This window comes from Arachis hypogaea, chromosome 1 (genome assembly GCF_003086295.3).
Source record: "Arachis hypogaea cultivar Tifrunner chromosome 1, arahy.Tifrunner.gnm2.J5K5, whole genome shotgun sequence".
Lineage (NCBI taxonomy): Eukaryota > Viridiplantae > Streptophyta > Magnoliopsida > Fabales > Fabaceae > Arachis > Arachis hypogaea.
In genome coordinates, this window is record NC_092036.1 from 96684636 (window position 1) to 96698514 (window position 13879).

Sequence of the window (13879 nt, forward strand, 5' to 3'; positions counted from 1 at the left end):
AGTTAAATCTGTTGGCTATGAAAATTCTTAACAATTATTTTGCATAAACATGCCGGTAAATAAGTAATAATAATTGGGAGCCCTACTTTATTTTTAATTATTTTTTAAATATTTAAATAATAAAATTTCAATACATAACTAAAATTTAAATTTCTATTTGATTAGAAATAAAAAAAATTAAGAGGATGAGTTAGAATTTTCAATTAATTTTTGTAAATAATACTAAAAATATGAGCGAAGAGCAGTTTCAAATGTACTAGAAAACTTGTTGAAATCGCAAAGCCGAAGTTTCGAATTTATATACTTTTCAGAGAAAAAACGTTGAAGCATTTGTTGGTGACAGTAAAACAAGGCGTGCATGACCCCGCACCGCACGCACGCTACCTTGTCTTGTTACGACAGCCACATTATCTTCCTTTTCTCACCTTCTAGAATGTTTTTGGACATTTTTTACCCACTTATATTTTAATTTTATTTGAATTTGAACTTGATTAAATAATTTAAGTGGGAACAATATTATCACTCGATAAAAATGCGAGAAGGTACAGTTGAAGAGGGAGAATTTGATTAATTTGTACTAGTCCATGTGATAGTAAAAGTGAAAAAGTGTGGTACAAGAAACAAGAGGATTAACGATAAACGATGCTTGTCGGGGAGTGGCAGATAGGAATATGCGTGTGTACTTGTGTCCCAATAACAATGTTGAAATTGCAACATTGATCATAAGAATAGGAATAGGAATAGGAATAGGAATAGGAATAGAGAACAACAATGGCACTTTTTTTTGTCAGGACCGTGGGCCACAATGGACCCAGACCCAAAAAAAGAAACCTTATTCCCACCCAACCCAATCCAATTCAATTGGGTAGTGTGAGATGGATTGGGACAATGACACTTTAACTTGTAATTTTAATTAACTGAAGAACAAAAATATTAAAGTACCATCTCATATTCTCAATTTTTTGTCAAATTGGGCCGACACAATGGCACCTGGCTTTGGTCAATGTGGACTTCCCCTAGGCCCATTCTTTTTGAATATAAAGTACTCAATTTTTTTTGGTTGCCCACAGTATTCCCTAACCCGACAGGTTAAGGACTAATTCGTCGCGGATCTAAACTCCATTTAAGGGTCTGCCGCTGGCCAATAAGTTGCTGCATGCACAAGACGGGATTCAAACCCCTGAAACTTACTTAAGCGGACGAGTGAGCTGACGACTCGACCAACCCAAGTTGGTTATAAAGTACTCATTTATTATCCAAAATTTCTATCCTTGACCAAAAACCTAGTTTAATTATCATGCACAAATGCACTTTACAATATCATGTAATGAGAATATGAAATAAAAAAATTGAGTAAAAAATTTCACTTTTATAACTAAAATAAAAACATTACCTCAAAATAAAACCACAGTCTCTAAGCTTTCACTTCCCTCTTAATGGAACTTTCTATGTAAAATAAAATAAAATAAAAAAACAACTCATGAGAAACTAAAATTAAAATTAATGAAGGCTTACAGCAGAATTCACTGCAGCTTGTCTTCCCAAGTCAAGTAATTGCAAGAGTTAGAGATTTTGTCTAAGAAAGATGATGGTGACACCTTTTCCACATTCACATTACCATGGTGATCAATTCTATAAGAGACATCAAGTCCTTCCAAAATTAGGTGATATATTATGTCCTTAGAATCTACAGAATTCTGGTCCTTTTCATGTAAAAAAGCTCTGTCATCTTGGTGTTCATCTGCATCAGAGGTATTAACCAACATTTCATCATCGTTATCACTTTTTGAGAGAGCATCATGAGGCCTGTTTCTTTGGCTCAATGACCGAATATCCCATGAAAGAACTTGCTTGATCAAGCGTTGGAACTCGCTTGGTGATGCATAAAGCGACTTCTTTTCCTGAAGTAGCAACCAAGAAGCACAACATTATCAGTATAGGAGGATGAAACCAAGATATAGAAAAACCTCACCATCAAGTAGTAGCATACTTGGAATTTGTAACAAAAATGTTGCAAAACTTCTTGTACCAGAAAGCATAATAGATTGCCTCCAATACTTGTTAAGTTACTTAAGGAGTTAACACAAAAATTTTGAATACAATATACCACCAAATGAAATATAAACTATTAAAACCAGCATTAAATTATTAAGGCTAAGGTGAACAAGATGCAGGCGCTTGATATTTCAAGTAAATTAATTAACAACTCACTGCCATTGTCCAGCAATTTTCGAGTGCTGAAGCGAAGTCCTCTGCAAAGCTTACAGAAGATACTGAGAGTAAGCTATCCTCCTAAAAAAATTCAGAAACACAATGTTCTTTACTTAGAATGACATAATCAAGTAGCATGCAGCCATAACAAAATGTGAAGGAAAATAAAATACTACTAAAATATCTTCATTGTTGATTATAATGTGGAGTGTGGACCTTAAATTTAAAGCTTCAAGAGAATAAGAATACAAGAATAAAAAACTAATAAGAGTTCAGTGACTAGTAAATAGCCATCACGAGTACTTGTATCTCAATATTCCCACATGGAGCAAAATATATCCAGAAAACAATCACTTGGATAAGCTTCTGAACAAAAGCAATTCTCCATTTGTTTCTCCAAAAATGTGCAGGAGCTTTTTATGTTTTTGTTTCAACAGTTTTAAGAAACTCATCCAAACATGAAGATTAGAAATACTTTTTCCTTTTTCTTAATCACAGATAAACTTTTGTGTAGAAAACAATAAATGGACCCGAAACTTGTTTAGAGACTCAAAAATAAACCTAAAAATACAACACGAAATAATATAGCTAAAAAATACTGAAGATTACCATCAACCAATTTGGCACTACAGCTTTTTGGATGCTGTCACAATATGGCAGGTAAGGCTTGATATCAAGTACTGGCTGTCAATGAGATACAAAAAAACAGACGTAATTCATAATTAAAGCATCAATTATTGGCCAAAAAAGGTACCAAGCTCTTTGTTAAATTGGATTAAATACAATCTAAGTGGCATGTAATTGTAGTAAAGTAGCATGTGAAAGGAAACATATATTAGCAATGGAGACTTACAGTTCCATCAACCAGATCAACACCAGAAAGCAAAATCATATTTTCCTGTACAGCCTCTACCTGTGGTACAAGTTAAATAGAATGAAAATTTACGAAACTAGTTCATAATTTGATTTTGTTTGTTTGAAATTTGAATATCAAAAGATTGACATTTTGGGGACTGGGCGGAAGTTAAATTGTGATGCAAGATGCTGATCTATGTACGCAACGACATTGACTGGGAAAGAATACATATGCCCCTTACTTGGGTGCACAAGAAGTTACTGGATATGTATCCAAGTTTCACAAAATTACCCAATAATATGGGAGAAAGTCAGTTTCTTAGCTGTGGTTTGATCTTTCATAAGACAAATCCAATCTTTCAAACCAACTGCCCAAGATCCTAAATTTCCTTTAAATATGAAATTAATTGTTCCTAGGCTTGCAACAATCCAGCAACGCTAAGCGAAAATACATAGAAATCTATGAAGAACAAAGGGGATAGGATACTTTGTGCACCATTAAGACCTCAGTGGTTTGACGGTCTCCAAATTTTTTTTTGAAAATATGCATGAGGAGCAAGTGATATCAATCAATAATTCAATAGAAGAGTACATAATATTGTGATTGGTGAAAGCATGTCAGAAAAATCCACTAGCATCTAATGTGTTCTTACCTTTGCAACTGTAAGTCCAATGGGGCATGGACGATGTGGGGATCGTGTGGCGAACACTCCCATTCTTCCTCCTTTAAGTCTCGGAACTCTCACCTATCCATCCACTGATCCATATGAAAAATGTCTCTAGGGGATAAAATGAGGCAAGAAGATGCTACAGAGATAAGACATTAATACTAGAGCTACAAACCTTTGCCTTAAACCCTGATTGAGATGGATGCTTCCATAGTTTCTCAAGATCTGTATTTAAATGAAATACATATAAAATCCAGCAGTGAGAATATTCAGCTAGACCCTCAAGAGATGCTGGCGGAACACGAGTGGCATTAAAAACCAAACAGGCTCTAGCAAGTGGTACAAGTAACGGTTGCCTCGGTGTCCCATTCCTACACCAGTATGAAGCAATATTTCATTAATCATGAATGTGGCATTGAAGAAGGAATTTATCAATGTGCAGGTTACCTACTGAACAAGCATAGGAAAAATTCAATATTAATGATGCACCTAACTACCTAAGGACCTTAATGATCAAATTTTGAAATTAAGAACTATTGAATAAACATTATTCATTACCTCGTAGAGAAGCATGAGCGGATGGTACCAATGGGTGCCATAGGGTAATATGTCAGCTTCAGATTTTCAGATTTAGGTTGTGATAGTTCTTTTCTCAAGGTCTGCAAATACTTGAGCAAATGAATCAGCAAAAGAACTAAGGGGGGCAAAATAAAAAAGGGGTAAAAAACTAAACTTTATGCAGTGGCGAGTGGCAAGTGCCAATTGAGACATGATTGAAGAGCAAGTAACCAACCAAGTTATGATTAAAGTTAATGGAAATGAATGAAGAATAGGAGTGTTGAAAGAAGGGTAACCTGTTGAGCCCTAATTCTCCCTTGCCTTTCAGAGGCACATTTATCTAAGGAAGACTTGAGAGATGCCTCCAGCTCAAGAATCTTGGAGTTCAAACCCTTACATTTTCTACTCAAGACATATGCTAACAGAACATGGGCAGGTACAAAGCTTCAAACTTTTAGTAAATACTCATAAAAAATAAATAAATAAACAATCAAAGAGAACATGGGGGAAGTAGTTCTATGTGTAACATACCAGAGATTGCAGTGGAGAAGGAAATAGCAGCGAATGTTATTGTTAAGGTTATGCTTAATCTCTTTCCAACCATTTTTAGCTTCTGAAATGGTACCTCCCCCCAAGTCCCAATCCTGTTATGCAGTTACAATCATCAGTTTCAGTTCTCAGCTACCTTCTGCGGCGTTGCTACTGACCCGGGCCAAGAGACAGCGTAGCTTGGTTTGGTTTAGTTGCTTCATCAAATTTGCTATTTGGGTCGGACTCGGTTCATACTAATCCAGTGACCCATTTGTTTCATGGATCCCTCATATTTGCTTCAAAAAAATATAAATGAAAAATTATCAATAAACAAATAGAGAGAGAGAGAGAGAAACTGGTGTACTTGAGTAGTTGAGACTTGAGTTTACTGTGATTAGAATCTGGATGAGAAAGGAGAGCTTCAAAGTGCAATGGTATCTGAACTCTGAAGTTGATGCATTCTGTTTTGCGACACTGTAACACGTTGCACCTCATTATTTTAGTTTCTGCCAATGAAACTTGTTTCACAGATCTTATATAAGATCTGTTTGTTATGTTCTCCGCCTGAAAACGAAAACAGAGCAGCTACCTCACAAGTTGAGCAGTCAAGCATGGCCCACATCAATGGTCCAGTGGTGGAACAGTTCACTTTTGAAGAAAGGTCAGCTCCCTTCAAGAGCTGCCATGCCTCTACCATTGTTGAGGTTGATAAGGGTCACTTTTTGGTTGCATATTTTGGGGGCACTTCAGAAGGTGCACCTGATGTCAAAATCTGGTTGCAAACTTACAAGGTTTCTTTTTTTTTTATTCTATTCACTCATTAAATTATCTTGTCTTTGACTTTGCAATCTACAATTTTGAATGCATCGTTGACTGCAATTTTTGGTGGACAGAATGGCATATGGGAATCACCTGTAGTTGCTGATGAGCAACCTAATGTTCCTATGTGGAATCCTGTGTTGTTCAAGCTTCCATCAGATGAGATACTTCTGTTCTACAAAATAGGCCAAGAAGTTCAGAAGTAAAGTTTCTATATTCATGCCTTTCTTCTATCTATTTTTTTATCTTCTGCAAACCATCCTCATATATATTGAAAGTTGAAACAGTTGATTTGACCTATCCTCATTAGCATACAATTCCTTTTTCCTTCCCCTTTCATGCCAATTCATGCTTTAATAGTATTGATTGGCTTTAATCTTCAGTAAAATTCAGTTAACCACACATAAAGTTTCAGCACAAAAGTTTGCATTTACAGATGAAATAATTCCAAACTGGTAAGGAGAAAATGTTAGAACTTAATAGGGAAATCATTTCACTACAGATAGTGTATTGAAAAAATAATGCATTTACTCAGCTAGTCATTCATTATAAATAGACCCTCTAAAGAGTTGCGGAGCTGCCACTAAATTCAATTAGTTTTAATTTACTCCTAACTTGACAATTTGTTATCCTTATGAGATAAGAAGAATGCTTTTGTTTAATTTCAGATGGAGTGGTTTCATGAAGCGCTCATATGATAAAGGCATTACTTGGACAGAAAGAGAACAACTTCCTCCTGGAATACTAGGACCTATAAAGAATAAGGTACAAAAGCAGTTAATTTCACAGTATCTATCTATTGCAATGAGGTTTTGAATTTTTATAACTATACAGATTTTCTTTTTTTCTGGTTCTAAATCTGATTACTATTTCTCAGCCTATTTTGCTAGAAAACAATCGTCTGCTATGCGGATCATCTGTTGAGAGCTGGAACTCCTGGGGTGCCTGGGTTGAGGTCTTAACTGAACTAGTGGTTGTTTAACTGATTATTTGAAATGTCAACTGGTTATAATTCACTGCTTCTTGTGTATGCAACAGTTCACAACAGATTTTGGCAGGACATGGAGCAAGCATGGCCCAATTTACCTTGAAAATCAACCTCTTAGTGTGATTCAACCAGTGCCTTATCAGACAGCAGATGGGAGATTACGCATTCTACTTCGATCTTTTGATGGCATCGGTAGAATATGCATGTCAGAATCGTCTGATGGCGGCAAGACTTGGGGATTTGCGACAGCTACCAAGCTCCCCAACCCAAATGCAGGTCAATTTCATAACCTTTCTTGCTTGCAACTTTGCTGCATACTTGGTGACAGTATATTTCATCATGTATTAAGATTGTAACTTTTTAATCTGGTTTACTAGGCATTGATGGGGTTAAGCTTAAGGATGGCCGTTTAGTGCTTGCATACAATACGGTGTCAAGGGGTGTGCTTAAAGTCGCAGTCTCCGAGGATGATGGCGATTCTTGGGAAGAGGCTCTCACATTGGAAGACACAGTGGGGATGGAATTCTCATATCCTGCTGTTATTCAGGCTAATGATGGCCTAATACACATCACTTATACATATGACAGAACACAAATTAAGGTTAACTTTTTATATAGTGTTGCCTTTAAATTGTTCAGAATTTCCAACTGCTTTCAATTCTTGTTTGAGAATAATATGTTTTTCTGTTCTTGATTTCATCTGCATTCCCTGACAGTGCTCTTTCATTTGTTATTTTGGCAGCATGTTGTTCTTCGGCCATAGTGATTTGGTGTAAATTGTTCCAAATAAACTTGAAAAAGAACCATGTGTTCTTTTCTATCATCCGAAGGATTGAGTACAGGGGCAAAGACTGACGCATGGATTGTCTATCCTTACTTCTAATTGTCAAATAATATGCTTCAGAGTTCAGACATTGTTTTGTTAATTTTTTTTATTCAGTGTTGATGGTATCTGAAATGAAAGAAGAGGGAAAAAAGATGCACTAAACAAACAAAACCACGGTTTCCAGAGATAGATTGCAAGTGTAAATTCAGGAGTTTAAGCCATTCTAACTTAATAAGAAGATCAATAAACATAAATGCGAGGATTTCTAAAACTATTTATGTTAAGTCATTATCGCGTGCCAATTAGAATTTAATGAAATCAGTTACTTTTACCAGTTAGCACATATTTGTTTATAGTTGAGATATATGTTCAACACAAATATGAGTGGGGTGATGTATAGAAAGAAAACCAGAAACTAGTACATAATAGGGTGGAAAAATATGCAGTATTATATGTGCCACCAACCCTCATCCAGTATTAAATGTTATTCACATTCCAATTTCCCATGGATTATATTTTATTATTTGATTAATTTATATTGTTCACTTGATCACTTCATTTCACAGATCACAGAATAGTTTATAAAACTTAGCTGGCCTTGCTCGTGAACATTCTTTCATGTAGTTTGTGACTTTTGGCACATTATTAAAAGTTAAAACTTAACTAAAATGGTCATTATCAACCAGCTCAATAAGGCATTCTCTTCCAACACGTTATCAATAAACAAGAGAAAATGTCATTACTTGACTCAAATCAACTAAATGAGAGAGTATTGACTATTGTATTGACTAATGACTTCAAATAATACTATTGTGTATTGACAGCACCTTGCAATAGAAACACTAGAAACTACTGCAGCCATTAAAATAAAATGAACGGTAGATGATGAAATTTGTACATTTGAGGGCTGATATTTAGTCAAGTCAAAAAAACAAAATGAATTACTTATTTTACATCTTTCCTACACAGTTTGCTTTGCTTTGCAGGCTGCATAATTCATTGCAGATATTAGAGGGTGAAACCATGTCATTGTTTTCTTCTTCCTTTGTCTATTTTGTGCTCCTGCTCTCTATTATCATTCATAGCCATAGCGTTCACTCATTTTCTAGGTACGGACATGCCTTACCAGTTACTACTTTCACATTCTCATTACCAGTCCACTATTTGCTTTTCTGCTACACTTGTGACCTATATTGTTATCTTCTTTGGAATGGTTCAGTATATGATTACATTTCTTTTATATTATTGATGTTTTGTCCTTGTGTCTATAGAAACATGAGTTCTTGACACTGCAACTGATAACTCACAAGCAATGATCTAAAAGCAAGTAGCAAAGTTTTGCAGGGGAAACTCCACAATTTCCGGAGCAGATGGTTTAGGCAACAGCTACATAAAAGGGCCTCTTTTGGAGGAGTTCACTTTTCCTGAAAAATCAGCTCCCTTCAACAGCTGCCATGCTTCCACCATTGTTGAGGTACAAAATTACATAACTTTTTCTTCTTTCTTTTTTCTTCCAAAAAAATTGAAGCTTTTGTCATGATGAGAAGCATATTACATTGATGCCTATTTTGAATTCCACCAGGTTGGGAAGGGTCATTTTTTGGTTGCATATTATGGGGGAACATCTGAGGGGGCGCCTGATGTCAAAATATGGCTGCAAACTTACAAGGTAATGATGTAAATAGTTAAAACTTAAAGGTTGCATAAATTGCTACTCTCACACCTAGCTTTTCAATTCATAAGAGACTGGGATTTCTAATGCAATCATAGTAACTTTGAATTTGAAACTTTGGTGAGAGATGTTACTTTCCTCTAAACTATTGACTGCTTATTTGACTTGATTTGGCAGAATGGCAAATGGAAATCACCTGTAATTGCTGATGAAGAACCAAATGTTCCTATGTGGAACCCTGTGCTGTTCAAAACTCCTTTAAATGTGTTACTGCTGTTTTATAGAATAGGCCTTGATGTTCAAAAGTAATGTTTCTCTCACAATCTCCTTATGAAGTTATACAACTTTTTAGCAAGCTGCTCTAGTTATCATTGTGACTAATAGCTTTATACACCACAAAACTTTATTCTAATCCAACCAGCCTACTCTAGTTGGCATAGAATATCTGTATCACCCATGATTAACTGAGTCAAATTTTGGGTACTCAATGTTTATGATAAAGTTCTTTTCAGTTTAAACATGGCACAAATGTTATATAGTAGGACTCTAATGAATCCCAAATGTTTTTCCTTTTTTTGTCCAATCTGTTGAGGTGAATTAGCTTATTTAATTTCAGATGGAGTGGATTCATGAAACGCTCATATGATAAGGGACTAACATGGACAGAAAGAGAACAACTTCCTCCTGGTATATTAGGACCTATAAAGAATAAGGTGAAACAAAAAACCACTTAAAGTAGTCATGGTCAAGATAAATGTATCTTCTTAGAATCAAATGCCATTAATGCTTTTTCAGCCACTCTTGCTGGACAATGGTGCCTTACTGTGTGGATCTTCTGTTGAAAGCTGGAACTCTTGGGGGTCGTGGTCTGAGGTTTCTAACAGAACTGACCTTAATGAACTGATTTTTAAATGTTTTTGTTGACTTATATAGATTGTTGCATGGTAACAGGTTACAACAGATTTTGGAAGGACATGGAGAAAGTATGGTCTAATTTACATTGAAGATAAACCTCTTGGGGTGATTCAACCAGTGCCATACCGGACTAGTAAGGGAACGCTGCGTGTCTTGCTTCGCTCGTTTACAGGCCTTGGCAGAGTCTACATTTCAGAATCCTTTGATGGTGGCAAAACATGGGGCTATGCAAAGCCTACACCACTTCCCAATCCAAATGCAGGTTTATCTTGCATACTAGTTGAAAGTAGTAACCATTGGCAATGTGATTTGCTTACATTTGAAGTTGGTGATAGGTATTGATGGAGTTAAGCTGAGAGATGGGACTCTGGTGCTTGCTTATAATACAGTATCAAGGGGTGTGCTTAAAGTTGCAATATCTGAGGATGATGGTGATTCATGGCATGAAGTTGTTACATTGGAGGATACTTTGGGAATGGAATTCTCATATCCTGCACTTATTCAAGCTAGTGATGGGAGAGTACATGTCACCTATACATATAATAGGACACAAATTAAGGTACATCCTTCAAAATTCAAATTGCATTGCACTTTGCTTCTTTCTATGGCATTAATGCATAACTATTATGCCATGTTCTTGTGTGTAACTTTCCTTGTTTTTCTTTTTTTTTTTTTGGTTTCCCACGGTATCCCCCAGCCCGGCAGGCCAAGAACTAATCCGCCGCGGTACTGAGCTCCATTTAAGGGTTTGCCGCTGGCCAATGGGTTGCTGCATGCACAAGGCGGGATTCGAACCCCTGACACTTGCTTAAGCGGACTAGTGAGCTAACCACCAACTTGGTTACTTTCCTTGTTTTTCTATTTGGACAGCATGTTGTTTTTAATCCAAGGTGATGCAGATTAATTTCAGATTGGATTATTGGAAACAAGAGCAAACAATGTATCTTTGAATGGGCTCAGTTTGATTTGGAAGTGCTTTTGGGTTTTGATCTGAGAATTTTTGGAGGTTTTTGTTAAAGCCCAATATTGGACAAAAACTGTTTTTGGACATACTGAAGTGTAATGGGCCTACACCTACCAACCCCGTAGCCCAACACTGAAAGGCCCAAAACTAGAAGGGAAGTGAACGCGGAACGGCTAATCCCACAAAAATGAAAGAACTGGAAGTTTTCCAACATGAAAACCAACTATATATAGGCTAGTTTGAAATTTATTGTCATGAAAAGATGATTAATTAACTCATCGCAGTGTGGTTAAGATTTTAAACTAGAAAGAAGTTCTCCTATGATCATTACAAAGCATTTCCACACATTTTATTGTTGTTATTATTTTGCTAAATTTTAAAAGGTGAAAACTCAGATAAAGTCGACTTCTGAAATTCGTTAGATAAAAATTTAGTTAAATTAGTCAAATCATCTAACGGTTCTCAACTTCACGTGAAGTCGACTGCACCTCAATTTTTACTATTTTAAAAACCCATTGAAATGTGAGTACATAATAAGAGAAAATTCATGAACATCGACATACTCATGAAAAAAGTACGCAATGTTAACGTCAATTGAGCATGCAAGTAGGATTCAGCAATCACCAGCTCCCAACACTTGCTTCATTGTGTCGGTGTCCATCTCTCTCTCTCCCCCTCTCTCTCTCTCTCTCTCTCTCTATATATATATATATATATATTTCCCCTTTTTATTCCTTCACATTCACCAACCCACTTTATACTTTGCATTAACTACCAACCACTTTTTGTGTTCCCTTCCTCTCCTCCTAAGTTGTGGTAAAATTTTCAATATTTAATCCTTGGTATAAAAGAAATCTAAGTTTATTCATGTTTTTCAATTGGAATAATACTTAGTAGTAGTATAGAAGTAGTAAAAGAGAAGAAAAAGTGAAGGGCACAGCATGATGAGTAGATTTTAGTATAGTAAAAAGAAAAAATGCATTAGGCCAATTATTCGACTAAGACAATAATTAAGAGTTATGATGGTTTTAGAAAGAAAAAAGCAGCTTACAAATTACAATGTAGTAGTACTACTATTGTCGATATGCATGTGTCTCTCTTTTGCTGTTTCCCTCCAACCCCAATGGAATCAACATGATTGCTTTGCTTTTCACTGGTTTCTGACATTCAATTTTTCTGACTCTGCTCAGCTTTTTCCTCTCTTTTATTTATTCTCTTTCTACGCACTCCCCCCATCACTGACATCTCCACATTCTTGCAAGTACTACTACTATATGCCATATATTAAGCCGTTATTTACGTCAATACTATAATATTCATGTCAAATTTTTTGGTATCTAAAATTTTAGTGTCAAATTTATGGAACTTATTTTTTATGATAAATTTTAAATATTTAAAATTATTTATTTTTATATTTTTAAATTAAATATTAATTTTTATTTTTTTAGTAAATTAGGCAACTATATATAATCACCATATATAGCTGCTATGCACCAATATTCATTTGCATTTCTCTTTTGTTTATAATTTTACTTTAAAAAAAATTCTATAACTTCTAATTTGCAATCATGCATGAATGGTGAGATTGAAAGTTTAGGTTCATCTCTATGCATCAAGTATTGAGTGACAACCTAGTGAAAATTGTAAATATATTACTCACTTTAGAGATACGATTGACATAATTGATATATAAATTAAACCAGAAACATAATAAATCAAGTATTTATATATTGGGAAATAATAGACACCAAAAAATGTTATTGGCCTCAACAAGAAACATAATATAGACCAGTAATATAATCCACTATGAAAATATTAGGGAGATAATATATAAAATTATTTATATAATATAACATCTATATTTTTATATAAATAATATTTATAATTATATATTTATTATATTTAAAATTATAGAATTATTTTAATAATAATTAATAAATATTAAATAAAATAATTTTAGACTATTTAAACTAATTTTTTATTATTTTTTAAATATTATTGAATTCAGTATTTAGGACAAAATACACAATGATTAGGAGGAAATTTCGAAGAACCAACTAGCAAAGAATAATCATGCCAAATCATATTATATATGTGTACTGTACCAGCTTCAAAGTGAGATTAATTGACAATAATACTAATCAATGACACATTAAAAGTTAGACTAAGTTTTATCTGATTAGAAATGACCCAAAAAAAAAAATGTATACTACTATATCATAGCTAGTAGAGGTGTTTAAGGTTCAGCCCGTTTCGTAAAACTCAAAAGTATATTTTGTCAAATTTAAAATTTTTATTTTTTATTCAGTAAAATTTTTGAAAAATTTAAACATACTTTGATAGATTCAACTCGGTCTAAAATCATATTTTATAAATAAAATATATTTTATATTTTAATTAATATTTTTATATATCAGGTCAAGTGGTTTATTTCAGATTCGGACTAGTTTCGAATTTAAATCTTTAAACAAATTCAGTAAAATATTAAAATCAAATCTAAATCTAATTAAACCAGCTCAATCTAATCTTATACACCCTAATAACTAGAGACAATGTAAAATGAAAAAAAAATCTAAATTTATAAGAAGGCCATTACTTAAATGAATTTATGATACACAGACATTAATACATACAGATACAGAATATAATATATAGACATACAAATTTAAATTCTTAAAGATATGAAAACACAATATATATATATATATATAAAATATAAAATTTTTTTAGATAAATTATAATAATATTTTAATATTTTTAATTATATAAAATATTTAAAATATTTTTTTAATAAATAATAATATATATTATTTTTAAATTCATTTTAATAATACATATTAAGAATAAAATTAGATATATTAATATATCATTG

At 33.9% G+C, this 13879-nt stretch overlaps 3 protein-coding genes across 5 annotated transcripts; 2 read left to right on the top strand and 1 right to left on the bottom strand.

Moving 5' to 3' along the window:
* Positions 1 to 1349: 1349 nt before the first annotated feature.
* Positions 1350 to 5006, bottom strand: LOC112698871 (uncharacterized). Its single transcript, XM_025751667.3, has 9 exons — positions 4824 to 5006; positions 4589 to 4710; positions 4293 to 4393; positions 3910 to 4105; positions 3720 to 3812; positions 3065 to 3124; positions 2821 to 2895; positions 2212 to 2292; positions 1350 to 1901 (listed from the first exon to the last, which is right to left on the bottom strand). Exons 1-9 carry the CDS (start codon positions 4894 to 4896, stop codon positions 1524 to 1526), a joined length of 1179 nt encoding a protein of 392 aa, XP_025607452.1. The 5' UTR covers positions 4897 to 5006; the 3' UTR covers positions 1350 to 1523.
* Positions 4243 to 7627, top strand: LOC112698887 (uncharacterized). 2 transcript variants are annotated; one of them, XM_025751668.3, is made up of 7 exons: positions 4243 to 5614; positions 5717 to 5844; positions 6311 to 6407; positions 6520 to 6597; positions 6681 to 6906; positions 7008 to 7231; positions 7373 to 7627. In XM_025751668.3, exons 1-7 carry the CDS (start codon positions 5336 to 5338, stop codon positions 7391 to 7393), a joined length of 1053 nt encoding a protein of 350 aa, XP_025607453.1. In that variant the 5' UTR covers positions 4243 to 5335; the 3' UTR covers positions 7394 to 7627. The 2 variants fall into 2 exon arrangements, with proteins under 2 accessions (XP_025607453.1, XP_025607454.1); XM_025751669.3 differs by having other exon boundaries at positions 4567 to 5614; positions 6520 to 6591.
* Positions 7628 to 8284: 657 nt separating this feature from the next.
* On the top strand, positions 8285 to 11352 carry LOC112698850 (uncharacterized). Of its 2 annotated transcripts, XR_003151998.2 has the most exons (10): positions 8285 to 8565; positions 8801 to 8930; positions 9039 to 9125; positions 9306 to 9433; positions 9745 to 9841; positions 9924 to 10001; positions 10080 to 10305; positions 10379 to 10602; positions 10741 to 10863; positions 10943 to 11352. XR_003151998.2 is itself a non-coding variant. In XM_025751666.2 (9 exons), the coding sequence occupies exons 1-9, from the start codon at positions 8393 to 8395 to the stop codon at positions 10774 to 10776; spliced, it is 1179 nt and encodes a 392-aa protein (XP_025607451.1). In that variant the 5' UTR covers positions 8286 to 8392; the 3' UTR covers positions 10777 to 11352. The 2 variants fall into 2 exon arrangements, 1 of the variants encoding a protein (XP_025607451.1); XM_025751666.2 differs by having other exon boundaries at positions 8286 to 8565; positions 10741 to 11352.
* The last annotated feature ends 2527 nt before the right edge of the window (positions 11353 to 13879 follow it).